Here is a 25,622-nt window from a genome sequence, read left to right on the forward strand (position 1 = left end):
TTTCCAGCTTCTGTCCTTCCGTTCTATTTTTATTTTAATGTTGATGTATTTGAGAATGCCTCTCAATTTGGGTGTGGAGTGCTATCTCATTGTGGTTTTATTTTGTATGTCTCTAATGACTAATGATGTTGAGCCTCATTTAATGTATATTAGTCATTCACTTATCTTTGTTTTTGAAATATCTAAATCTTTTACCCATTGTTAAATTGAGTTACTTCTCTTCTTATGATTGAACTTTAAGGGTCCTTTTTATATTCTGGATACGGGGCATTGGTCAGATGATTGGGAAATGTTTTCTCCCAGTCTGTGAGTTATCCTTTTTTTTTTTTTTTTTTTTTTTTTAAGATTAGGCTTGCTCATTCTTTGTTATTACCTACATACATTATCTGCATAGTACTAAATTATTTCCAGACCTTTTTTCTTAATGGCAGTTTGAAGAGTATAGGTTTTTAATTTCATGAAGACCAATTTATTAACTTATTCTTTATGTACTGTGTTTTTAGTATATCTAAGAAGTCTTTGCTTAATCCTAGGTCACAAAGATTTTTCTTCTATAGCAATTTTCTTCTAGTGGTTTTATTATTTCAACTTTTACATTTAGGTGTATGATCTAATTTGAAAAAATTTTTGTCTGTGATATGATGTAAAGATCTAATTATTTTAAAATAGGACTTTCTAATTGTTTCGGGAAAAGACTATCCTTTTCCCTGTTGAATTGCCTTGATACCTTTGTCCAAAGTCAGTGAAATATAAGGCTTTATTTCTGAGCTTTCTTTTTTGTTCTATTGATCGGTGTGTCTGATCTTATACTAGGAGTGTGCTGTCTCACAAGATATTTTCTAATTACCCTTGAAATTTCTTCTTTGACCTTTGTTATTTAAATTGGTTGTCTGACAATGGGATATTTGAGGGATTTCCCACATTTCCTTGTTATTGATTTCTAATTTAATTACATGTAATTGGAGAACATAATTTGTATGGTTTAGTTCTTTTATTAAGACTTGTTTTGGGGCCTGGCATGTTTTATTCTGGAGCATACACCATGTTCACTTGAAAAGAATGAGCATTCTACTGTTACTGGGTAGAGATTTTATAAATACCAGCTAGGTCAAGCTGGTGGGTTTTCTTCCTAAATCTCTATCCTTGCTGATTTTCTGTCTATTTCTGTTAGGACTTAGAGAGGAATATTAAAAATCTTCATCGTAAGTGGATAAATTGTGCGTTTGTCCTTTCAGTTGTATCGTTTTCTTGTTTCATGTATTTTTGTGGCTCTGTTCCAGGTGTGCATCTACATCTTTAATTACTATACCTTCTTAACATATAGACCTTTTTAAATCATAATAAACACCCTCGTTGAGTACAATAGAGACCTCATGGCTCACAAAACCTAAAATAGTATCTCTCTGGCTCTTGACAGAAAGTTTGCCAACTCCTATTGTAGGCCAGTGCTTCTCAACCTTTAATGTGCATTGAAATCATATGGGGGATGTTGTTAAATTTCTGAAGTTTGAAATTGATTTTGGGAGACAGCTTGAACAGTTAAAGGTGATACAGAAACTCCTGGTCAAAAGTATACCCATTGAGTAACAAGGTACTAATTTAGCTTTTAAGACTAACATGCATCGTACCTGAGTTGTATCTATTGTTAGTCGCTATTTGGTAACTGCTGCCTATGGTGTAGGCATTGCGTCTTCGATGCTGTTAAATTTTAGCTTAATTAATCTTCTATTTAAAGATTTCTCAAACTGTGCTCTGCCAGGTGTTCTGTGAGATGTTAATGAGTGTCCTCAGAGAAAAAGTGTCAAAGAAAGAAACATTTCCAAACTTAACCAGGAAATCCTTGACCATATTCCTCATTAACCACCTCTTCCCACTGCACCTGTTAACCTCTCTGTGAAACATAATTTAGGAAATATTCCATTGGATTTACATAAAGTCCCAACCCTTTTGGCTGATGAAAACATCAGAAATTTAGATAGTGAAAGGCAAAAAATTAAGAGTTTTGTAAGGCCAGGACTATTTTTGGCATAACATCATTGTTAATACAAGTAAGTCCTAAGCCCTATCTCAAATTCTTTAGATTTTGTTTTGTAGAACTTGAACAATGTTTAACAGTCCTAAATCTTACAGATACTGATTAGCTTTTTAACAATATACCCATTTTTTTTTTTTTAATTTATTAGTGATCAGGCGATTGTCAGGGAAGTTCTTTTTTTTTTTTTTTTTTAAGATTTTATTTATCTGTTTGACAGATGGAGATCACAAGCAGGCAGAGAGAGAGGAGGAAGCAGGCTCCCTGCTGAGCAGAGAGCCCAATGCGGGGCTTGATCCCAGAACCCTGGGATCTTGACCTGAGCCGAAGGCAGAGGCTTTAACTCACTGAGCCACCCAAATCAGTGAAAGTAGAGATAGCCTCAAATCAAGTGTAGCTAGCTAGGAGCAAAAATAAGGATCCTAAGGTGAGAGTCTTACCCTTAGCACAGCATTTTCCCCCTAATATCTTGTTGTGAAGTATAATATAAAGAGAACTTGGAATAAGTTGATGAAATGTAGAGTTGAATAATGTTCTGACATGGTAGTCTAAAAATGGAAAAAAAAAAAATGCTGAAAGAATAAAGAGAGCAGTTGGGAATGTAGGATGATGGATTTCTTTGAGTTAATGACCTAGCAGGCATTTGGAATGAACAAAATATTTTATAGTAGGTTTTTTATATTTAAAAAATATGCTTTTTTAAAGTATATTTTTAAGCAGTCCAATGTACTGTTATTTTACTACTAGAGGAGTGAAATCAAACAAAAGCATAGGATTAATCTGTCTTGAGCACAACTGTAGCTTGGACTTTAATTTTCAAAGATGGGCTTAGCTACTTTTTCTTATTTTAAGCTTATTCGCATGTTAGTTTTGGGTTTTGCTAGTTTTACTTAGCTTAATAATATATAAATTTTTTTTATTAAGGAAAAATTTGCATTTAGTAGTAGTCATGCTTTTTTGTGTATAATTTTGCAGTTTTGACAAACACAAATAGTTGTATGACTACCACTACCACAGTCAAAATATAGAGCAGTTGCTTTACTCTCCGGAATTCCCTCCTGTTCCTTTGTCATCAAATCCCGGTAGCTGGCAACCACTGATCTGTTTTCTGTCCCTAGCCACTTTTCTTTTGCAGAATGTCATATACAAGTTGTACATTATATAGTTGTTGGGATCTGGCTTCTTTCACTTAGCATAATTTATATAGATTCATCTATGTTGTGTATATGTTTATTCCTTTGTATTGCAGAGCAGTGTTGCATTTTACAGGTATCTCACAGTTTAATCGTTGAGGGATGCTGAAATTAGTTTTTGGTAATTATAAAAGTTGCTAGAAACATTCATAGACGGGGTGTTTTGTTAAGGTAAATTTTTATTTTACTTGGTGTGGGATTGCTGGGTCATGTGATAAGCATGAATCATTTTAACTTTTAAGAAACTACCACACTGTTTTCAGAGTGGCTGTACCATTTTGCATTCCAACCAGCTGTGTATAGGAGTTTCTTTTGCTCCACATAATAACCAGTGCTTGATATTGTCTATTTGTTTTTGTTTTTTCAACCATTCTAATAGGTGTCTAGTGGTAATTCATTGTGGTCTTATTTTCTGTTACCCCAGTAACTACTGATGTTTATCTTTTTTTGTGCTTAACTTGCTATGGTAGGTCTTCTCTGGTGAAGTACCTATTCAGATCTCTTGGCAATTTTTTAAAATGTGGATTGTGTGCTTTCTTTATAGTCAGTTCCGAGAATTCTTTATATAGTCTAGATACGAGTCCTTTATCAGATATAGGACTTGGAAATATTTCCTCCCAGTGTGTGGCTTCTCTCTTACCGTGTTTTCTGAAGAGCAGAAGTTCTAAATTTTGCCACAGTCCACTTTATCAATTTTTATCTTTTATGAATTTTTTGATGTCCTACCTAAGAAATCTTTGGCTGCATTTGAATAGAATCCTAACTAATCCCACATGGATAGCTTTGTTCTTTGTTTTTCCATAGTTTTATGGAGTTTAATAACATTCTTAGAATGAGTCAGTAGTGTCATTCTAAGTCACTTACATTAAAAATCTGGAATTTACCATTAACTTGTTGTGTTCAAAATGGAACATTGCAGCTGTTGTTTCCTGCAATTTGTATTATGTTTATTGAATGTACTATTTGCTTTCCTCTTTTATCCTTGTTTTTTAAAAATATAAGTCAGTGAGACAGACTGAATACCACAGCATTTGGTACTAGTATTATTACTCAGCTATAAGTTTTTCAGAAATTGTGATAATTGATTATTCATATAAGAATAAAAGGGGAGGAAAGCATCCAGATACTCAAGGAATATACCCCATGGCTCACTCTTTGGTTTAGAGATTCTCTCTGATATCATTCACATGAGATTTTATATGCCTTTCCTTGCCAGCCATTGTTATTTGCAGTTTCCATGGGAGTATGATATAACTTTTTGTGGAAGCCTTTTGACCCATACCAGAAAAACCATAATCACAGCTGATTTCTCTATAGGGAAGAGCAATGGCAATCACTGGGTGGGACAGATGGAACAAGATCAGCCTCACGTCCAATAAAGAGATGAAATCCACAGATGCAGCAGTTTCATTTCTGGCAAGATGGCAGGATCAGCCATATTATTGCACTTGGCATGGGGAACAGGGAGTTTTCAAACCTGCTGCCAAAACTAGAAGTGCACATGTTTCATAATTTTTTGTTTTGTTTCATTTCTCTTTCTAAAGTTTTGAGCTATTTTAGTCTAGATTGGGGGTGGGGGACACTAATTTTTTTTTTTTTTTAGCTTAAGGGCATTCTTTTAATTTGATGTTTTTTCATTTCTGCTAGAATACTGTGAAACAGGAGTACTTTTTTCCCCCTAAAAAAACCAGCAATGGTCCTAATTTTGTTTTTCTTGAAGTAAAAACAAGGTTTTTTTCTTTTTTCTCCAGATGATTTTCCAGCTTTTAAAAATGTTAATGACCACAGAGAATTTTTTCCATTTAATAAGATTTACCATTTATTAACTGTTGTCCATGTGCTCTACATCATTCTGTGTACTTTCTTTGTTTACTTAATCCTTATGACACTCTGAGATGGGTACCGTTATTATTCCCATTTCATAGATAAGAAATACATGTGAGAGATTAGGAAGCTTGCTCAAGGCTGCAGAGCTGGTAAGAATCCAGGCAATCTGCCTTCACAGCACTTAACCACTTTACTTAGTTCCATGTATTTTTAGAGTTGGAAATGAGCATAGAGATTATTTAATGTAACCTCTTTATTCTGCCCATGGGAAAAGTAAAATTCAGTGGACTTCCTGTTTGATTCTCATACCACTGTTGTTTTACCTATATCATCTAAAAAATGTCTGTTTTTTTCTATCTGTATTTGAGATTACTCAAAAGATTCCTAATACATTTACTAGAGCCTTAACTCTACATCAGTATCTCCTATATGGTAATAGTCATTTAGCTTTTTGTTGTCTTGCTCATAATGACTTCAATTTAAAAATGCTTCACTGCAAATTACAACTACCATTTATTGTGCTAGCCATGTTCACATATTTCTAATCTATACAACAAGCTCACAAAATAAATAGTAGTTCCTTTTTATAGATAGTGACTCAAAAGGTAAATTAATTTGCTTATGTACTCACAGATGGTAAATGGCTGAGCTAGGTTTGAACCAGTCTAACTCCAAAGCTTAAGTCCTTTGCACTAGACCCTATTGTCTCTGTATAAAGAAATCACTTGGCTTTAAAACTGAGGTAGCTTTCTAATGTTCTTAAAATTTCCTCTACTGAGCAAATTTTTGGAGGTTGCCCATTGTTTCTTAAATATGGGCTTCTCATATTAAAGAGCATGTTACCTTCATTTATATATTGCTTTCTAATAATACATTTATATATTCTGTTTCTTAGTTGGGCTTCATTTTCTTTAGACTTCCATGTGTACTATTTTTCAGACTGGTTTACTTAAGATGACTCTACGAAAATACTTCTAAACAATAATTTTATCTCTTATGTAAATGCCAGATTTTTTAAAATGAAATTCCAACATTCATGTCTGTATATTACATAAAGATTTTGTTCCGATTATCTGAGAAATTTTATGATATGAAAGTGTTGAATGTTTTGACCCTGATTCAAAAGCCCAGCTGAACAGAGAATAGCTAGTAACTACTTTTCTACAAAGGATATTACTTAGAGTTGTTTATTGGTCTGATAGTATGTTCAGATTCTGCCTGCTTTGAAATTTGCATCATGTCCTATAGTTTGATAGTGAGCTTAGTGTGATTTGGAGAAATGGAGGAAGAAACGTACCTATACTTAATAGTTTTGTTTAGGTAAATTGATCATATTTATTACAGGGAGTTGTTTAAAATATAAGGAATACATCAAAGTCACAAATGACTTTCAGGTTAAAGCTGTAAATGTTTGCATGCCAGTAAAATTGAAGCTTTCTGAAAGTGCCACGTGGATAAAACATCCTAAATTTATTTTTTCTCCCCCTGGACATATTTACCATCTGTTCAGTTAAGATTACTAATTCTTTGTGTTGCCAAACTGCTCACTTTTATTTATGTGTGTTATCTTGAGAGTATACTCAAAACTGTTTAAGCTTGCTTACTCAAAATAATACAAATATTTAATGTTTTCTGTTAAATTTGACTTAAAAATTAATGACAACATAAAATTATCAGTTTTCATCTAAGATCATAAAAATAACAGATCATCTGTTGTATATGAATTATCAGTAACCTTTTGAGTATCTGCTTATTTATTCCTATTAAATATTACTATCAGTGTTGTATAACTGACATGAGAGTATTGAATAACACCACTATCAGTTAACATTTTAATTAGATTTTTAAATTATTTAATAAGGCTTCCTACTTGAGTCATGTACAGACTGATTTGCAATTGAAGTTTATCATTAAATAGTTTATAATTTGTCAGTGAACTGCATTAATGCAATGTTTTTTCTAATGGTAAAACTATGATATAATTTCACAGTAAAAAACTTAGTTGGTTTATAAAATTCTTTAAGGTAATACAGAAGTCAGTAATAACCACTGATATTGTATGCATATGAATATTTAAAGAAAGGCTAGTCTATACCCTTGACATAATTTGGTAAGTAGGGCCAAATTTAAATATGTCTGGGCCACTTTCAGAAATGGGAATTTCCATTCTCTTTAAGACATAGGGAAGATGGGAAGATAGCAAGTTAATGAATAGTCTTAAATAAAGGAAAATGGTTTGATTAAACAAAATGAAGAGTTAACATTTTTTTCATGGTACAACATTCTATTACATGTCAAAATTTAGTTCCTCACTCCAGAATATCAAATTCCTTGTTTAGAAAAATCTTTATGTATCTATGTCATGAAATTTCCTACTAACTCTTAGTACAGAAAGGCTGTGTATAAAACTGAACTTCTCATTCTTCTAAAAAGTATCCTGATTTTTGGAATAAGGCGCAGGGACCTTTTTTTTTTTTAGAAGGTGCTGTTTTTTTTAAGAAGGTGCTTTTTTTTTTGTAATTCTGTTTTGTAATTATATCTCTATAGCAGAATAAATAAACATGCCTGTAAGATTGAGTAGAGCAGCTTTATTTAGGCAGAACTATTTTTTAAAAATATGTGCCTTTAATAAGTGAACCAAAGACAAATACTGCATGATTTCACTTATATGTGGAATCTAAACAAAACTAACAAACTGGCGGTTGCCACAGGGGAGGTGGGTAGGATGATAGGCAAAAGGGATGTACAGGATTAAGAGGTACAAACTTCCAGTTTTAAAATAAACAAGTCACAGAGATGAAAATAGAGCATAGCGAATATAAATAATATCATGGTAATGTTGTAGGGTAACTACACTTACCCAGGTGAGCACTGAGTAATGTATGGAATTATTGAATCACTATGTTGTACACCTGAAACTAATACAACTGTGTGTCAGTTACACTTCAGTTTTTTTAAATGCCTTAAAAAAATGTATGCTTTTAGGCAACAGTGCACTTTCCTTTAGAATCCTTACCACTGTTTATCACAGCTGCTTCACATACCACTTTTCTGGCCCTGAAGGTTTTTGTGACTTTTGCTATAAATTATAACATGGTGAATTATGTAGTTTCTTTCATTGCTATCTTGATCAGAAAAGTACTAGTTATATAAAGTTAAAGGTAGAAATAATCAAGTTGTCATATTGGTCATGTTATTTAGTAATTCTTTTATATGAATGGCTGACATAATGTAGAAGTAATCCTTTGATGAATTAAACCCCTAAAACAAAATGTTTTTTGTTATCTTGGAGCAACATATGCAATAGAAGGTATAGAAGAAAAAGAAAGTAATGAAATTATTAGTATTTGTAGGTAAGATGATTACCTGGCAAACCTAATAGTTAACCAGGAAATCAATTGAAAATGCTGTCCTACCAGTTGTGAGAATTATGCTGCATCTTTAACCTTGTAAACTCTGTCATGAAAAGCTGATTTGTGGATAGTTACCATTAACCTAGCCACTATAAAAACTATGTAAATTTTCTTGGAATTGTAGGATGTAGGTAATATAAGAAGAAATAAATGATGTATAGTGGGAGTATATATTTTTAATACATTTAGGTGGCAAAAAACAACATGTAAATATACCAGAGTCAATGTCCTAGAAGTGCATAATCAGAAAATGTAATGGAAATCACTCCATTCATAGAACAACATAAAATGAAAAAGGTTTAAAAGAAACTTAGGATATTTTTACAAAGAAATTTAAAACTCCACTGAGGATTTTGAAAGAAGACTTGAGTAAATGAAAACATATATTATACTTTCGGGGATAGTAATACTCAACAGTGTTCCCTGTGAACATGTTTAAAACTGAAGAAGGAAGGTTTAAAGTTGAGCTGCACCTCTAGTACCATCAAAAGCAAAAACCAAAGCCCAGAACTTCAGAGGTGGGGTCTTTGGTAACTTAATTACCTCCCATTTTAAGAAGACACACTGAAGGAAAAGGGTGGAATCATGTCCATTACAGCGCTGTCATGAATTTGCATTCTGACAGTTTCCTTTGAGTGTTGTGACCCGGATTAAGTGGTCAAACCTGGATTAAAATACTGAGTTGTAATGCCCCCAGCTCTTTGGAAGAAACGAACAAAAATCCACTTGGAGAAAGGTATCATCATCCTAGGCTTGAAATGGGTCCTGTGAGTATGTATATATATGTAGTTATATAATTATAGGACTCATTTCAGGCCTAGGATAATTTTATATATACACATATACATACATATATACACACACATATATATGCAAGTACATATATATACACACGTGTATGTATTTTTGTATACAGTGTTCAGATCATAAATATAACCAGGTACACACACACACACACAGCATCAAGAGCAATAAGCAGCAGCACCAACAAGCAAGAGATGACCAGAAAGTCTTGATAAACCATATTTACCCAGTTGAAAATGATAAAAGAAAGGTAGTATATAATGGTAGGAAGATGAAAACTATAAAATAGTAACAAGGCAGATTTGAAAACAATAAGTTTTAGAATCAGAAAATAAGATACCTGAAATTCAGTGTGCAAGACTAATAGATAAAGCTGAAGTGAGCATTAGTAAATTGGAAGGTACATTTCAGAAGAAATTACACAAGAAGGAGCACAAAAGAAAAACAGGGAAAATACAAAAGACTGACTCAAAGAGGATACAGTGAGAAGATCTCAATTTTATTGGAGTCCCAGAAGAAAGGAGGAAATAAAGGCCAAAGGAAATATTTGAAAGGACAGGCAGACTAATGGAACAGAATAGAGTAAAGGAAAAATCCCATAATACTTGATGTATGGCAGAGATGGCACTGTAGAGTAATGTGGAGTTGTTGAGATTTTCAGTGATTGGTAATTGTACAAATAGCAAAAATGGAATTGGACCATAAACAAATACCAATTACATTTGGATTATAGACCTAAAAATGGGAAGAGCAAAACAATAAAGCCTTTCAAGGGTAATGTAAAACAATCTTTCTTGATCTTTGGGTAGAGGAAGATTTCTTTAACTTACACAGAGTGACATTACAATTAAAAACATGCTAAGCAAGGGGTTCCTGGGTGGCTCGGTTAAAATTTGAGACTTAGATTCTGCGCAGGTCTTGATCTCAGGGTTGTGAGATCAAGCCTGTAGTTGGGCTCTGTGCTTTGCTTAGAATCTGCTTGTCCCTCTCCCTCCCCCTCTGCCCTTACACCCTGTGCATGTACACTCTCTCTCAAGTAAATGAATAAAATCTTCAAAAAAAAAAAATGCTAAGCAAAAAAAAACAAAAAACAAAAACATTAAGGGGGGGAGCATTCATCATATAACCCACAAAAGTCAAATATACTGAGAGCAAAACAAAGCTGTAATAATAAAAAGGCAGCCCCATGGAAAAATTAGTAAAGTATTTAACACTTCACCAGAGATGAAACTCAGATTATCAAAGCGATTTAAAAATTGTAAGAGAACTTCATACTTATTCTGGTTTTATTAAAATAGAAAAGTAAATGGAATCTAAATAGCAATAGTAGGGAATCAGCTAATTAAAAATTTATACATATGATAGGAATGCCATTCTCTCTTTTTTTTTTGTCTTTTCGACAGACACAGGGAGAGAGGGTACACAAGCAGGGGGAGTGGGAAAGGGATAAACAGGCCTCCCACCGAGCAAGGAGCCCTACGCAGGGCCCAATGATCCCAGGATCCCAGGTACATGACCCAAGCCAAAGGGCAGACACACAACAACTGAGGCACCCAGGTGCCCCGGCAATGCCATTCTTTTTTTTTTTTTTAAAGATTTTATGTATTTATTTGACAGAGATCACAAGTAAGCAGGAGGCAGGCAGAGAGAGAGGAAGGGAAGCAGGCTCCCTGCTGAGCAGAGAGCCTGATGCGGGACTCGATCCCAGGACCATGAGATCCTGACCTGGGCCGAAGGCCGTGGCTTAACCCACTGAGCCACCCAGGCACCCAGGAATGCCATTCTTTACAAATGATTAGCATTATACTAATAGGCTTATAGTATATTAGTGTACAGAACATTATCCTACTGTGATAAAAAAAAAAAGTGTATATAATGTGAAGTCAGGTATTTCAGAAAGCATGTGTGGAGGACGGTACATGCAATGATTTTAATCACTTATCAATTATATTTTCTAATGTTTCTAAATTGAGCATGTACTATATTTTATGCAATTGATAGCAAACAGCATACCCAAAATAGGGCATTATATCCATTTTTCTGTTATGGGAATCACCCATTTTTTATTATAATTCTGAAGGAATTAGAGAAATGCATTTTCTTTCTTTTTTTATGAATTTTTTTTTTAATTTTTTATTTTTTATAAACATATATTTTTATCCCCAGGGGTACAGGTCTGTGAATCACCAGGTTTACACACTTCACAGCACTCACCAAAGCACATACCCTCCCCAATGTCCATAATCCCACCCCCTTCTCCCAAACCCCCTCCCCCCAGCAACCCTCAGTTTGTTTTGTGAGATTAAGAGTCACTTATGGTTTGTCTCCCTCCCAATCCCATCTTGTTTCATTGATTTTTCTCCTACCCACTTAAGCCCCCATGTTGCATCACCACTTCCTCATATCAGGGAGATCATATGATAGTTGTCTTTCTCTGCTTGACTTATTTCGCTAAGCATGATACGCTCTAGTTCCATCCATGTTGTCGCAAATGGCAAGATTTCATTTCTTTTGATGACTGCATAGTATTCCATTGTGTATACATACCACATCTTGATCCATTCATCTGTTGATGGACATCTAGGTTCTTTCCATAGTTTGGCTATTGTGGACATTGCTGCTATAAACATTCGGGTGCACGTGCCCCTTTGGATCACTATGTTTGTATCTTTAGGGTAAATACCCAATAGTGCAATTGCTGGGTCATAGGGCAGCTCTATTTTCAACATTTTGAGGAACCTCCATGCTGTTTTCCAGAGTGGCTGCACCAGCTTGCATTCCCACCAACAGTGTAGGAGGGTTCCCCTTTCTCCGGATCCTCGCCAGCATCTGTCATTTCCTGACTTGTTTATTTTAGCCATTCTGACTGGTGTGAGGTGATATCTCATTGTGGTTTTGATTTGTATTTCCCTGATGCCGAGTGATATGGAGCACTTTTTCATGTGTCTGTTGGCCATCTGGATGTCTTCTTTGCAGAAATGTCTGTTCATGTCCTCTGCCCATTTCTTGATTGGATTATTTGTTCTTTGGGTGTTGAGTTTGCTAAGTTCTTTATAGATTTTGGACACTAGTCCTTTATCTGATATGTCGTTTGCAAATATCTTCTCCCATTCTGTCAGTTGTCTTTTGATTTTGTTAACTGTTTCCTTTGCTGTGCAAAAGCTTTTGATCTTGATGAAATCCCAATAGTTCATTTTTGACCTTGCTTCCCTTGCCTTTGGCGTTGTTCCTAGGAAGACGTTGCTGCGGCTGAGGTCGAAGAGGTTGCTGCCTGTGTTCTCCTCGAGGATTTTGATGGATTCCTTTCGCACATTGAGGTCCTTCATCCATTTTGAGTCTATTTTTGTGTGTGGTGTATGGAAATGGTCCAATTTCATTTTTCTGCATGTGGCTGTCCAATTTTCCCAGCACCATTTATTGAAGAGGCTGTCTTTTTTCCATTGGACATTCTTTCCTGCTTTGTCGAAGATTAGTTGACCATAGAGTTGAGGGTCTATTTCTGGGCTCTCTATTCTGTTCCATTGATCTATGTGTCTGTTTTTGTGCCAGTACCATGCTGTCTTGATGACGACAGCTTTGTAATAGAGCTGGAAGTCCGGAATTGTGATGCCACCAACGTTGGCTTTCTTTTTCAATATCCCTTTGGCTATTCGAGGTCTTTTCTGGTTCCATATAAATTTTAGAATTATTTGTTCCATTTCTTTGAAAAAGATGGATGGTACTTTGAAAATGTGTAGATTGCTTTAGGTAGCATAGACATTTTCACAATATTTATTCTTCCAATCCAGGAGCATGGAACATTTTTCCATCTTTGTGTCTTCCTCAATTTCTTTCATGAGTACTTTATAGTTTTCTGAGTATAGATTCTGTGCCTCTTTGGTTAGGTTTATTCCTAGATATCTTATGGTTTTGGGTGCAATTGTAAATGGGATTGACTCCTTAATTTCTCTTTCTTCTGTCTTGCTGTTGGTGTAGAGAAATGCAACTGATCTCTGTGCATTGATTTTATATCCTGACACTTTACTGAATTCCTGTATTAGTTCTAGCAGTTTTGGAGTGGAGTCTTTTGGGTTTTCCACATATAGTATCATATCATCTGCGAAGAGTGATAATTTGACTTCTTCTTTGCCGATTTGGATGCCTTTAATTTCCTTTTGTTGTCTGATTGCTGAGGCTAGGACCTCTAGTACTATGTTGAATAGCAGTGGTGATAATGGACATCCCTGCCGTGTTCCTGACCTTAGCGGAAAAGCTTTCAGTTTTTCTCCATTGAGAATATTTGCGGTGGGTTTTTCATAGATGGCTTTGATGATATTGAGGTATGTGCCCTCTATCCCTACACTTTGAAGAGTTTTGATCAGGAAGGGATGCTGTACTTGTCAAATGCTTTTTCAGTATCTATTGAGAGTATCATATGGTTCTTGTTCTTTCTTTTATTGATGTGTTGTATCACATTGACTGATTTGCGGATGTTGAACCAACCTTGCAGCCCTGGAATAAATCCCACTTGGTCGTGGTGAATAATCCTTTTAATGTACTGTTGAATCCTATTGGCTAGTATTTTGTTGAGTATTTTCGCATCTGTGTTCATCAAGGATATTGGTCTATAGCTCTCTTTTTTGATGGGATCCTTGTCTGGTTTTGGGATCAAGGTGATGCTGGCCTCATAAAATGAGTTTGGAAGTTTTCCTTCCATTGCTATTTTTTGGAACAGTTTCAGGAGAATAGGAATTAGTTCTTCTTTAAATGTTTGGTAGAATTCCCCCGGGAAGCCGTCTGGCCCTGGGCTTTTGTTTGTTTGGAGATTTTTAATGACTGTTTCAATCTCCTTACTGGTTATGGGTCTGTTCAGGCTTTCTATTTCTTCCTGGTTCAGTTGTGGTAGTTTATATATTTCTAGGAATATATCCATTTCTTCCAGATTGTCAAATTTATTGGCGTAGAGTTGCTCATAGTATGTTCTTATAATAGTTTGTATTTCTTTGGTGTTAGTTGTGATCTCTCCTCTTTCATTCATGATTTTATTTATTTGGGTCCTTTCCCTTTTCTTTTTGATAAGTCGGGCCAGGGGTTTATCAATTTTAAATTCTTTCAGAGAACCAGCTCCTAGTTTCGTTGATTTGTTCTATTGTTTTTTTGGTTTCTATTTCATTGATTTCTGCTCTGATCTTTATGATTTCTCTTCTCCTGCTGGGCTTAGGGTTTCTTTCTTGTTCTTTTTCCAGCTCCTTTAGGTGTAGGGTTAGGTTGTGTACCTGAGACCTTTCTTGTTTCTTGAGAAAGGCTTGTACCGCTATATATTTTCCTCTCAGGACTGCCTTTGTTGTGTCCACAGATTTTGAACTGTTGTATTTTCATTATCATTTGTTTCCATGATTTTTTTCAATTCTTCTTTAATTTCCCGGTTGACCCATTCATTCTTTAGAAGGATGCTGTTTAGTCTCCATGTATTTGGGTTCTTTCCAAACTTCCTTTTGTGGTTGAGTTCTAGCTTTAGAGCATTGTGGTCTGAAAATATGCAGGGAATGATCCCAGTCTTTTGATACCGGTTGAGTCCTGATTTAGGACCGAGGATGTGATCTATTCTGGAGAATGTTCCATGTGCACTAGAGAAGAATGTGTATTCTGTTGCTTTGGGATGAAATGTTCTGAATATATCTGTGATGTCCATCTGGTCCAGTGTGTCGTTTAAGGCCTTTATTTCCTTGCTGATCTTTTGCTTGGATGATCTGTCCATTTCAGTGAGGGGAGTGTTAAGGTCCCCTACTATTATTGTATTATTGTTGATGTGTTTCTTTGATTTTGTTATTAATTGGGTTAGATAGTTGGCTGCTCCCACGTTGGGGGCATAGATATTTAAAATTGTTAAATCTTCTTGTTGGACAGACCCTTTGAGTATGATATAGTGTCCTTCCTCATCTCTTATTATAGTCTTTGGCTTAAAATCTAATTGATCTGATATAAGGATTGCCACTCCTGCTTTCTTCTGATGTCCATTAGCATGGTAAATTCTTTTCCACCCCCTCACTTTAAATCTGGAGGTGTCTTCGGGCTTAAAATGAGTTTCTTGGAGGCAACATATAGATGGGTTTTGTTTTTTTATCCATTCTGATACCCTGTGTCTTTTGACAGGGGCATTTAGCCCATTAACATTCAGGGTAACTATTGAGAGATGTGAATTTAGTGCCATTGTATTGCCTGTAAGGTGACTGTTACTGTATATGGTCTCTGTTCCTTTCTGATCTACCACTTGTAGGCTCTCTCTTTGCTTAGAGGACCCCTTTCAATATTTCCTGTAGAGCTGGTTTGGTGTTTGCAAATTCTTTCAGTTTTTGTTTGTCCTGGAAGCTTTTAATCTCTCCTTCTATTTTCAATGATAGCCTAGCTGGATATAGTATTCTTGGCTGCATGTTTTTCTCGTTTAGTGCTCTGAAAATATCGTGCCAGCTCTTTCTAGCCTGCCAGGTCTCTGTGGATAAGTCAGCTGCCAATCTAATATTTTTACCATTGTATGTTACAGACTTCTTTTCCCGGGCTGCTTTCAGGATTTTCTCTTTGTCACTGAGACTTGTAAATTTTACTATTAGGTGACGGGGTGTGGGCCTATTCTTATTGATTTTGAGGGGCATTCTCTGAACCTCCTGAATTTTGATGCTCATTCCCTTTGCCATATTGGGGAAATTCTCCCCAATAATTCTCTCCAGTATACCTTCTGCTCCCCTCTCTCTTTCTTCTTCTTCTGGAATCCCAATTATTCTAATGTTGTTTTGTCTTATGGTGTCACTTATCTCTCGAATTCTCCCCTTGTGGTCCAGTAGCTGTTTGTCCCTCTTTTGCTCAGCTTCTTTATTCTCTGTCATTTGGTCTTCTATATCACTAATTCTTTCTTCTGCCTCATTTATCCTAGCAGTGAGAGCCTCCATTTTTTTTTTTTTTTTTAAAGATTTTATTTAATTATCAGAGAGACAGAGGGGGAGAGAACGAGCACAGGCAGACAGAATGGCAGGCAGAGGCAGAGGGAGAAGCAGGCTCCCTGCCGAGCAAGGAGCCCGATGCGGGACTCGATCCCAGGACGCTGGGATCATGACCTGAGCTGAAGGCAGCTGCTTAACCAACTGAGCCACCCAGGCGTCCCGAGAGCCTCCATTTTTGATTGCACCTCATTAATAGATTTTTTGATTTCAACTTGGTTAGATTTTAGTTCTTTTATTTCTCCAGAAAGGGCTTTTATATCTCTCGAGAGGGTTTCTCTAATATCTTCCATGCCTTTTTCGAGCCCGGCTAGAACCTTGAGAATTGTCATTCTGAACTCTTGATCTGACATATTACCAATGTCTGTATTGATTAGGTCCCTAGCCTTCGGTACTGCCTCTTGTTCTTTTTTTTGTGTTGAATTTTTCTGTCTTGTCATTTTGTCCAGATAAGAGTATATGAAGGAGCAAGTAAAATACTAAAAGGGTGGCAACAACCCCAGGAAAATATGCTTTCAGAAAGTGGTTGTTTTTCTGTTTCCAGAATTGCTGTTCTTCTTCTCTTCGATCTGCCGATGGATTTTCAGGTGTTTGCAATCTTTAGATAAGCTATCTAGCTGATCTCCGGCTAGCTGAAGTAGTCTCAGCCTGCTACTTCTCTGCCATCTTGACTCCTCCCGAGAAATGCATTTTCATGAACAGAAGCAAACATATAACTATATAGTATGTGCAGTAGCAACACAAAGAATGGGGAATACTACTGGTATTGTGAAGCTATAGATCAGGACTGAGTGATTATCACCCATTTTCTTTTCACTTAAATGGGTCCTTTATTTTTTCTGCGTTTTTTTGTTTTTGGGTTTTTTTTGCCTCCCTTTTTCTCTTTTGCTTTTAGGATGCTTAAATGCCCTTTATGTGTATAGAACATATATACACACACATACACTTTTTTTTTTTTTTACAACTTTGAATTTACAGAGTCTAGAGCTTTTCAAAGGAAGACTTTATTAAAAGTTTAAGACTGGGATTCATTTTGATAGCTTTAGAATCTTAAATTTTCTATAAGATTTTATTTTCTTTAATTTTGGGCTTTTCACAGGAAAAAAATGAGCCCTTTCTAAAGTAACTTTTCTGATAAAATAAATGAGTATGTTATTTGAAAAGTGATTTAGAATATGTTGGTTTTTTAACAGGAAAGGATTTGTCTTCTGGCCTTTAGTGTCATACCAAGAGGGTTTTGTTTTGTTTTTTTTAGTTTGGGTAGGATGTTACCAGGCAAATTAAAAAAAATAGGATGTGCTGTGTTTGTTTTGCCACAACTTTCAAGAAACTTCCAGATTAATTTAGGTTTCATTGCTCAGCTTTATATACTTTCTCTGATTCAACCTGTAATTGTTTTAGGTTATTAATTGTTCTTTTATCTTTTTTTGGAAGTGAGGCAAATGTATGTACATAAATAAATATATGCACACACATAAGTGCAGTCACACATGCGGTATAAATATGCTATTTTGAACTTCTTTTAGCCAACAAATGGAATCTTCTTGAGCATGTTTCTGATAGTTTTACCACTGGAATCCATGGCTCATGGTCTCTTCCATGAATTGGGTAACTGTTTAGGAGGAACATCCGTTGGATATGCTATTGTGATTCCCACCAACTTCTGCAGGTACAGTAATCTAGTATAATTAGTAGTGACTACTTGACTCTTAATATTTTCCTAATATTTGTATGAATTTGAATATAAAACGTGATTGCTCATTTTTTCAGAAGTATAGTATTTTTAAAATATAATGCATTGCAGTTTTTTTCATTTACCCCAAATGTTTAAAAACTTTTATTAGCTCTGCATAATGATGTAATCCTCAGGATTCAATTTAAATATTTTCTTGATAAATGTGATTAGCTTATACTTAGTTAAAAAAATCAGAAAATATGAATGATGCTTCCAAGGAAAGGTCCTACCCTTTCTTTAGAAAAAGGTCCTATCCTTTCTTTAGAAAAGGTTATCTTGTTTAAGAAAATGTCCTATGAAACAACATGGTGAAATTTAATAGAAACAACCTGCTGAAATTTAATAGAATGTATACTGAACCTGAGAGTCCTAAATACTAGTTCTGTGTTAACCCTAAGCAAATCATAACTTCTCTGAACTTCAGTGTTTTTACCTAAAATGCCAATGACAGGGATGTCTGGGTAGCTCAGTTGGCTAAGCATCCAACTCTGGATTTCAGCTCACATCATCATCTCAAGGTGGTGAGATCAAGCCCCAAGTTGGGCTCTACGCTGGGCATGGAGCCTGTTTAAGATCCTCTCTTTCCCTCTGCCTTTGCCCCTCCCCCCCTCAAAAAATGCAAATGACACTACCTATTCTTCCCATCTCAGAGGAACCTATTATGAAGAGCTAATGAGAATATGAATGTAAAAGTACTCTGCTCACTGGAAAATGTTACCAAAAAGTTGGGAATGAAGTTAAACATGTATTTGTTTCATTGTAGTTTTATTCCAAAATAATTTTTGTCCTTAAATGTGTGGCAAATCTTTTTGAATCTGTAAATATTGCCACATTAAAAAAATTTTTATAGTAAGTACCTTTGAAATAGAAAAAAATAGTTATTTGCTGTTAATGAATTTTGATTACCAAGTATTCATAATTTCCTTTGTGATTTTTGGGGTGGGGAGAGGGAAGACTTGAAATAAAAAATTTATTCCAAATAGTTGTCATAAAAACCAAAAACAGTATTTGTAGTAAATATTTTTCTTTGTGTTAAGGGCTTTATAAAAAGTTGCAAATTCTTATGAGACGTAAAAGGAATAGATTTAAAAGGGTCACATAGAGATGTGACAGTTTAGCCAAGAGAATATGTGAAATAGTAATTTGCACTAACTTTTGTTAATTTGTTGCTTATTCTTTTACTGTTTGTGACTGCTAAATGTTACATATACAGCACAAAGTGTCTTACTATTTTAATGAAAACTAGTGTCATTAGAATAGTACTGATAAATCTTAAAAAAAAAAGAATAGTACTGATAATATATGAAGCAAAATGTAAGGTTTTCAAAACTACTGAAAGAACTTCCTTTTCTGGATAGGAGTGATGATTTTTTTTTTCTTCCTGAATATTGGTATTTTGATTCTGCTAGCTTTAAGACATGGTTTTTCATCTTTACTACAGTACCATTTTATGTTCGTTCTAGGATCAGATCTGCCTTCAGTTGTTCAGCAGTATAAGGCATTGAAACAGTATAACTGTTTCAAAATGTCATTTACCAACAATTTCTTCTGTCATATGTGTTCCTTAGTAGAACTTGAATGCAACCTTATAAAGTCTTTTTCAATATAGAAATATAAAGCATACTGCTTCCATAAAGTTTTTTGTCAAGGAAAGAAAGTTCTTTCATTATAGTTCCCACCTGGGTGTTCTTAAAATGCAGGGTAAAATCAGTATGATCTTGCTTTTAAAAAGTCTTATTCAGTATCTGTCATTTGGTAAAAGAATATGAATACAGAACAAAGAACAGTCTTATCTACATTTGAAGATCTTTTCCCAGCTTTCAGTCTGGTGACTATTTTATTGGTTAGAGAAAAGTTATATAGAAATGTAACTTTTAGTAATTAGGCTCTGATGTTCAAGCTTAATTTTTAGTACTTTAGAAAAGAGGGTTTTAAAAAATTCTATTTGGTTAGCAGCAGCTGTTATGATGCTTAATTACAAATAAAGAGTAAGAATGTGACATAGAAGGTACACTCTTTAAACACCAAAATAATTTTTTTTCCTTCAGTCCTGATGGCCAGCCAACACTTCTTCCACCAGAACATGTGCAGGAGTTAAATTTGAGGTCTACTGGCATGCTCAATGCTATCCAAAGATTTTTTGCATATCATATGATTGAGACCTATGGATGTGACTACTCCACAAGTGGACTGTCTTTTGATACTCTACATTCCAAACTGAAAGCTTTCCTTGAACTTCGGACTGTGGATGGACCTAGACATGATACGTATGTTTTGTATTACAGTGGGCACACCCATGGCACAGGAGAGTGGGCTCTTGCAGGTAAATGTACCTCTGGCAATTTCACTGTTATAAAGATAGATCTATTTATGGAAAGCTACCCTTCACACTGCAGCATTATTTCCAGATTTCCAAAATTCTTAATTTTCTGCTTCACAGTTTACTAAGTATACAGGTGATTCTGTTTTGTTTTTGTTTTCTCTGGCATACCTGTTTAGCATAGTATTAGTAATCTCTAAAGGTTTTGAGAATTTTATCTTGTATTGATTGGAAGAAAAAATCTGCTTAGTCTAAGAAATTATCAGTTTCCCTTTAATATATTTTCAGAATTATTAAATTTAGTTTCATTTTTCAGAAGCGAATTAACTTGACCAGTACTTCTAAGTCTTTAAATGTTATGAGTGCTGATTTCAGTAGTTCGGCACATATACAGTTTATGTTAGAAAGCTTATAAGGATTAAGCAAGTGAGGTGATATGGTGGGAATAGTGCTTAGGTCAGGAGACCTTGGTTCTTGTCCTGATTTTGTCATAACAGTGTTATTTTTGTCAAGTTACCTAACTTCTCTCAGTTTCAGTTCTCTCCTCTGTAAAATGATGGGGTAATATTAAATCTTCTTGCTAACTGTAAAATGAGATCTATTTTAGATGTAAATTTGTTCATTGGACTTCCCAACTAGAATAGAGACCACATAAGTCATGGGCTTTGTTTTGTTAATTATTTGCTTAGTGCCTAGAACAGAGCCTGGCAGATCCCTAGTAGGGTTCCTTAAGTAACAGACAGATGGAAGAAATTGAATGAGGGCGCCTGGGTATCTTAGTCCTTAAATGTCTGTCTTCGGCTCAGATCCCAGGGTCCTGGGATCCAGCCCTACATCAGGTTCCCTGCCTGGCAGGAAGCCTGCTTCTCCCTCTCCCACTCCCCCTGCTTGTGTTCCCTCTCTTGCTGTGTCTGTCTCTGTCAAATAAATAAGTAAAGTGGTTCCAAAAAAAAAAAAAATCATTGAATGAATCATGAAAAAAAAGGTAATTTTATTTTATGTTAGAAATAGTTCTTTTAGAACTTAATTCTATCCTGCTTTTTCTTTAACTATTATAGATGTTTTACACTAAGAATACTTACAAATAATAAAATAGACAGAAGTAGAAATAGATACTCAGATCAAGGACGAATATAAGCAGAAGCATTCTGGAAGGACAGAGGTAGAGCTCCCAACATAAGAACTCTAAGTGGGGATGATTAAAGGTTAAAGTCGAGATGATTTTAAACCATCATGGTTTCCCTAATCGCATGCTAGATTTGAAATAAGGGTTTTATCATAAAAATACATTGTAATTTTTGGTTTTGTGAATAAATTAATGGCTGTCTAGGAGTAAAAGCAAATATTTATTGGGCATATTTGAAGCAGTTACTATGCTTAGTACTCTATATACATTAAATTTAATCTTCACTTAAACTTTCAGGTAAGTACTATCACCTCTATCATCTTCATTTTTCAAAGAATAAAATGAAAACCTAAAGTTGTTACATATCTGTGGTCATACAGCTGGTAAGTGATGGAACCATAATTCAAATCCAGATCTGCCTAACCCCTTAAAGTGTATTTTCCCCCATTGTACCATGTGCTGTCAAGGCTAAAACCATTAAGGTAGAGAAAATTGGGGGCACCTGGGTGGCTCAGTGGGTTAAAGCCTCTGCCTTTGGCTCAGGTCATGATCTCAGGGTCCTGGGATCGAGCTCTACATCGGGCTCTCTGCTCAGCAGGGAGCCTGCTTCCTCCTCTCTCTCTGCCTGCCTCTCAGCCTACTTGTGATCTCTGTCAAATAAACAAATAAAAATCTTTAAAAAAGGTAGAGAAAATTGCATGTTCTGGTTTAGTAGATATTTTTTATAGCATTGTTCACCCATTTCCTAAACACTGTTGAAGAAGGTAGTCAACATCAAAATTACTTAAATACAGTTTGTAAAATCTTTTACTTGACCTGTGAGTTATTAATAATTCAATGTAGAAAACTTTTTAAGCCTTTTTGGCTATTTTAATTCTAGGTAAAGTATACCAGTCTGTGTACTTGGCCTTAGAGCACAGAAAAAAAGGTTCTAGTCAATTCAAAAGTCCTGAAAGAAATAGCATTTCAAACCTAAAACCTGGGATTGATTATTTAAAAATTTACTGTATTCCTTATAATACTGAACTCTTCCCAAATCAAATGGAAAAAGACATAATTTTGGTGGTTATGCATATATCCCTGGTTATTTGTAAGTATTTTAAGAAAATAATTTTAAAAGTAAGCTTGTTATATGTTAACATATAGAATGTATTAATAATTAATTAATTAATTAATAATAAACAAGGATTTATTAATATAAACATTTTTCAGAAACTTTGTATTTTTCCACTTAAATCTTTTAAAAATTTATTTCAAGTATCTTTTAAAAGATGGCTTTGGAAATAAATTCTAGATGTATAGTTTCCTACTATTTATATCAACTTTTTCTTTTCCTAGGAAAAATAATAGACACCAAGTAACATATATATATATCAGTGTTCTTAAATTTTCACTCACTGTGAGTTAGCAATAATTTATGAAGACTTATAAACTCCATAAAGTGTGGCTATATTTTAGGTTAATATCTAGCAATTATATTCTGGAATGGTATCTTTATAATATTTTTTTAATATATCACCAATGAGTTGACCATTATAGAATTCCTCTCTTAGCCAAGAAGATTTGTTCTTCTATGTGTAACTTTCTTTTTGGAGACTTAATCGTAAAAAGTAGAACACAATGAAGAAAGCACATGACCCTGCCTCCTCCAAGAAGGGCAGGTTCATCCCATAATTCAGCAACGCTCTACTCTCTCAGCTTGAGGCACCAAGCCCCCTTGGAGGTAACCAGGTTGAACTGGGGATAGAGGCTGAGCCTTCCTTTCTCTCAGTTCCTGCCTTGGGCTGCTAGAGACATAACCTTCAAAGGCAGATGATAGTACTGAACCCTCCTGCTCAAAGGAAAATGCTTTAATCCATCCCAGCCCATGTGATAGAGAGCTTTGAGCTCTGAGAATTACATCTTTCTAAAAACCTGTAAAATAGGAAACATCATGTCTGGATTTTACATGGGAGTTAGCAAGTAAGAGCAGGTCCAGAACTAAGTACCACTGTGAGAAAGAGAATCTCTATTTGCCCCTACATCACATACCTTGACTCACAGTATTTCTTAGAATATATAGTAGTCTCCTTAATTTATGGAGTTTCATAAGATGGAATCAGTTATTTTTGCCTCTTTGTTTCAGAGTAAAAAACAATTATGATAATGACAAGAGAGAATTAAATGAAAAAAATGTAGATAATCTATAAAGCAGTTTATCACAGATAAACAAAGCCTTTAAAAAGCAGTCTCAATTACTTTAACTGCATCAGATGGCTGTTAGCTGAGATAAATGTAAGTACTTTGCATCTGGGCCAAAAGCCAAATGCAACATAGAACCTATTCATAGGAGAAAGCAGAGCAAAACAAAACAGGAGAAGAGAAATAGTTGAAAAGGCTTTAATGCTCCTTTAAGTCTCTTATTGATATCTAAAGAGCATGTATGCAAGAGAATTAGTTTAGAATGTGCTTTTAGGATATTTATTGAAATAGTTGTAGAAGGCAAGTTAGACAATGATGTTTTGTGGCAGATGGATTTTGTATAATAGCTCTTGTAATCTCCGTCATTCTCTGATCTCTATGAGAAAATGAATAGAACTGGCAATAATGAAAAGTTAACATTTTACCATATAATGAAAGGTATCTTCTGGAGCTCTCTGTGAAGCAACACATTAGTAATACACAGAGACCATGTATTGAGATAGTGCCTCTGAAATGATAAGCATGAGTATAAGAACAATTCATGAAATAGCTTTTTCATTATCAAAAGCCCAAGCTATAGTAGGCTGATGAATAAAAGAATATTAATTGTTCATAAAGAATGTGTTATTATGCCCTGGCTTCAGAGGTCACATTACTAATAGAAACCAAATACTAAAGGATTCTCTCTCTCTCTCCAGTATCATTTTGATAGTTTAGCAGAGAATGATTGCTCTAGGTAGAGATGTGTATCTGAAATTGTTGGAGCTTGTGCCGTCATCTCCCTCAACATGGAGATTATACCGTGTTAAGACTTTGTTCTGATCATTAAAGTAACATATGCTCAGTGTAAAAATGGTCAAAAATATAGGAAGGTGTAACAAAAACTACCTGAAATCCAAACATCCAGCAATAACCACTGCTGTTTTTGTAGATACACTTCCATGCCATGCTTTTTCTCCTAGTATTATAGACATTTTCTTGTCAATAGAATTTTTTTTAATACCATTTTATTCTAATTCTCTCATAATTTCCATTCCTCCTGGTTGTTTCAGATTTTACACTATCATAGATAGCAGTGGGCAGAAGATCTTTGTATGTAATTTTTGTCCCAATTTCTGCCCTTTCCTTAGGATAAATTCCCTAGAATTGGAATGATTCTATGAATATTAATGTACCATTGAAACACAGCCAAGAGTAGAGTGAGTAAGGATAGCACTTGCTTGGGTCACAGAATTTAAGAGGATGCCAAAAATTAAATAGTCAAGATAGTATTTTAGTGCCATATATTTAAAAATCAAAATTAATACAAAAAGACCTATTATAATGAACTAGATGTAAAACCTACTAGCTTTAAGATAAATATGCTTTAGACTTTTCTGGGTATGTATTTTTTTTTAATCCTGTGTTGTTTTCAGGTAATAAAATACATTTAGAGGTGCCTGGGTGGCTCAGTCAGTTAGGTGGCTGCCTTCAACTCAGGTCATGATTGCAGGTTCTTAGGATTGAGCTCCGCATCGGGCTCCCTGCTCAGTGGAGAGCCTGCTTCTCCCTCTCCCTCTGCCTGCTGCTCTGCTTACTTGGGCTCTCTCTCTCTCTCTGTGTCAAATAAATAAAATCTTTTAAAAATCCACTTCTTCCTACCACGATACAGGTAGGAAGAGTTTCTTTTTCCCTCAATAGGTGTCTATGTATAAGGCAAGGTAACATTAATTTATCAGTGATCAGTGATTTTCAAAAGACCCAACAAACTTTTTCTCTAAAGGGCAATGTATTTTTGGCTTAGTAGTCATAAGGTCCCTATTGTAACTGGTCAGCGCAGGCACTATAGAACAAAAGCAGCCATAGACAGAATGCACATTAATGTTATTTATGGAAATAAGAAGAAGAAATTTAAGTTTCTTGTATTTTCACATGTCACAAACTTCTGTTCTTTTGATTTTTAACCATGTAAAAATGTAAATCAGTTCTTAGCTCTCAGGCCGTACAAACACAGATGACTGGATTGGCCCATGAGCCATAA

The 25,622-nt window shown here is 35.0% G+C and overlaps 1 protein-coding gene across 2 annotated transcripts in view; it reads left to right on the plus strand.

Moving 5' to 3' along the window:
* Window positions 1–25,622, plus strand: part of TMEM168 (transmembrane protein 168) — a 35,572-nt gene that overhangs the window by 7,884 nt on the left and 2,066 nt on the right. For both annotated transcript variants that reach the window (XM_032304060.1, XM_032304059.1), the window contains exons 3-4: window positions 17,767–17,909; window positions 20,024–20,298. In XM_032304060.1, the coding sequence (XP_032159951.1) occupies window positions 17,767–17,909; window positions 20,024–20,298 (418 nt within the window). The remainder of the gene's footprint in view (window positions 1–17,766; window positions 17,910–20,023; window positions 20,299–25,622) is intronic.

Source organism: Mustela erminea, chromosome 11 (assembly GCF_009829155.1).
Source record: "Mustela erminea isolate mMusErm1 chromosome 11, mMusErm1.Pri, whole genome shotgun sequence".
In the NCBI taxonomy this organism is placed as follows: domain Eukaryota; kingdom Metazoa; phylum Chordata; class Mammalia; order Carnivora; family Mustelidae; genus Mustela; species Mustela erminea.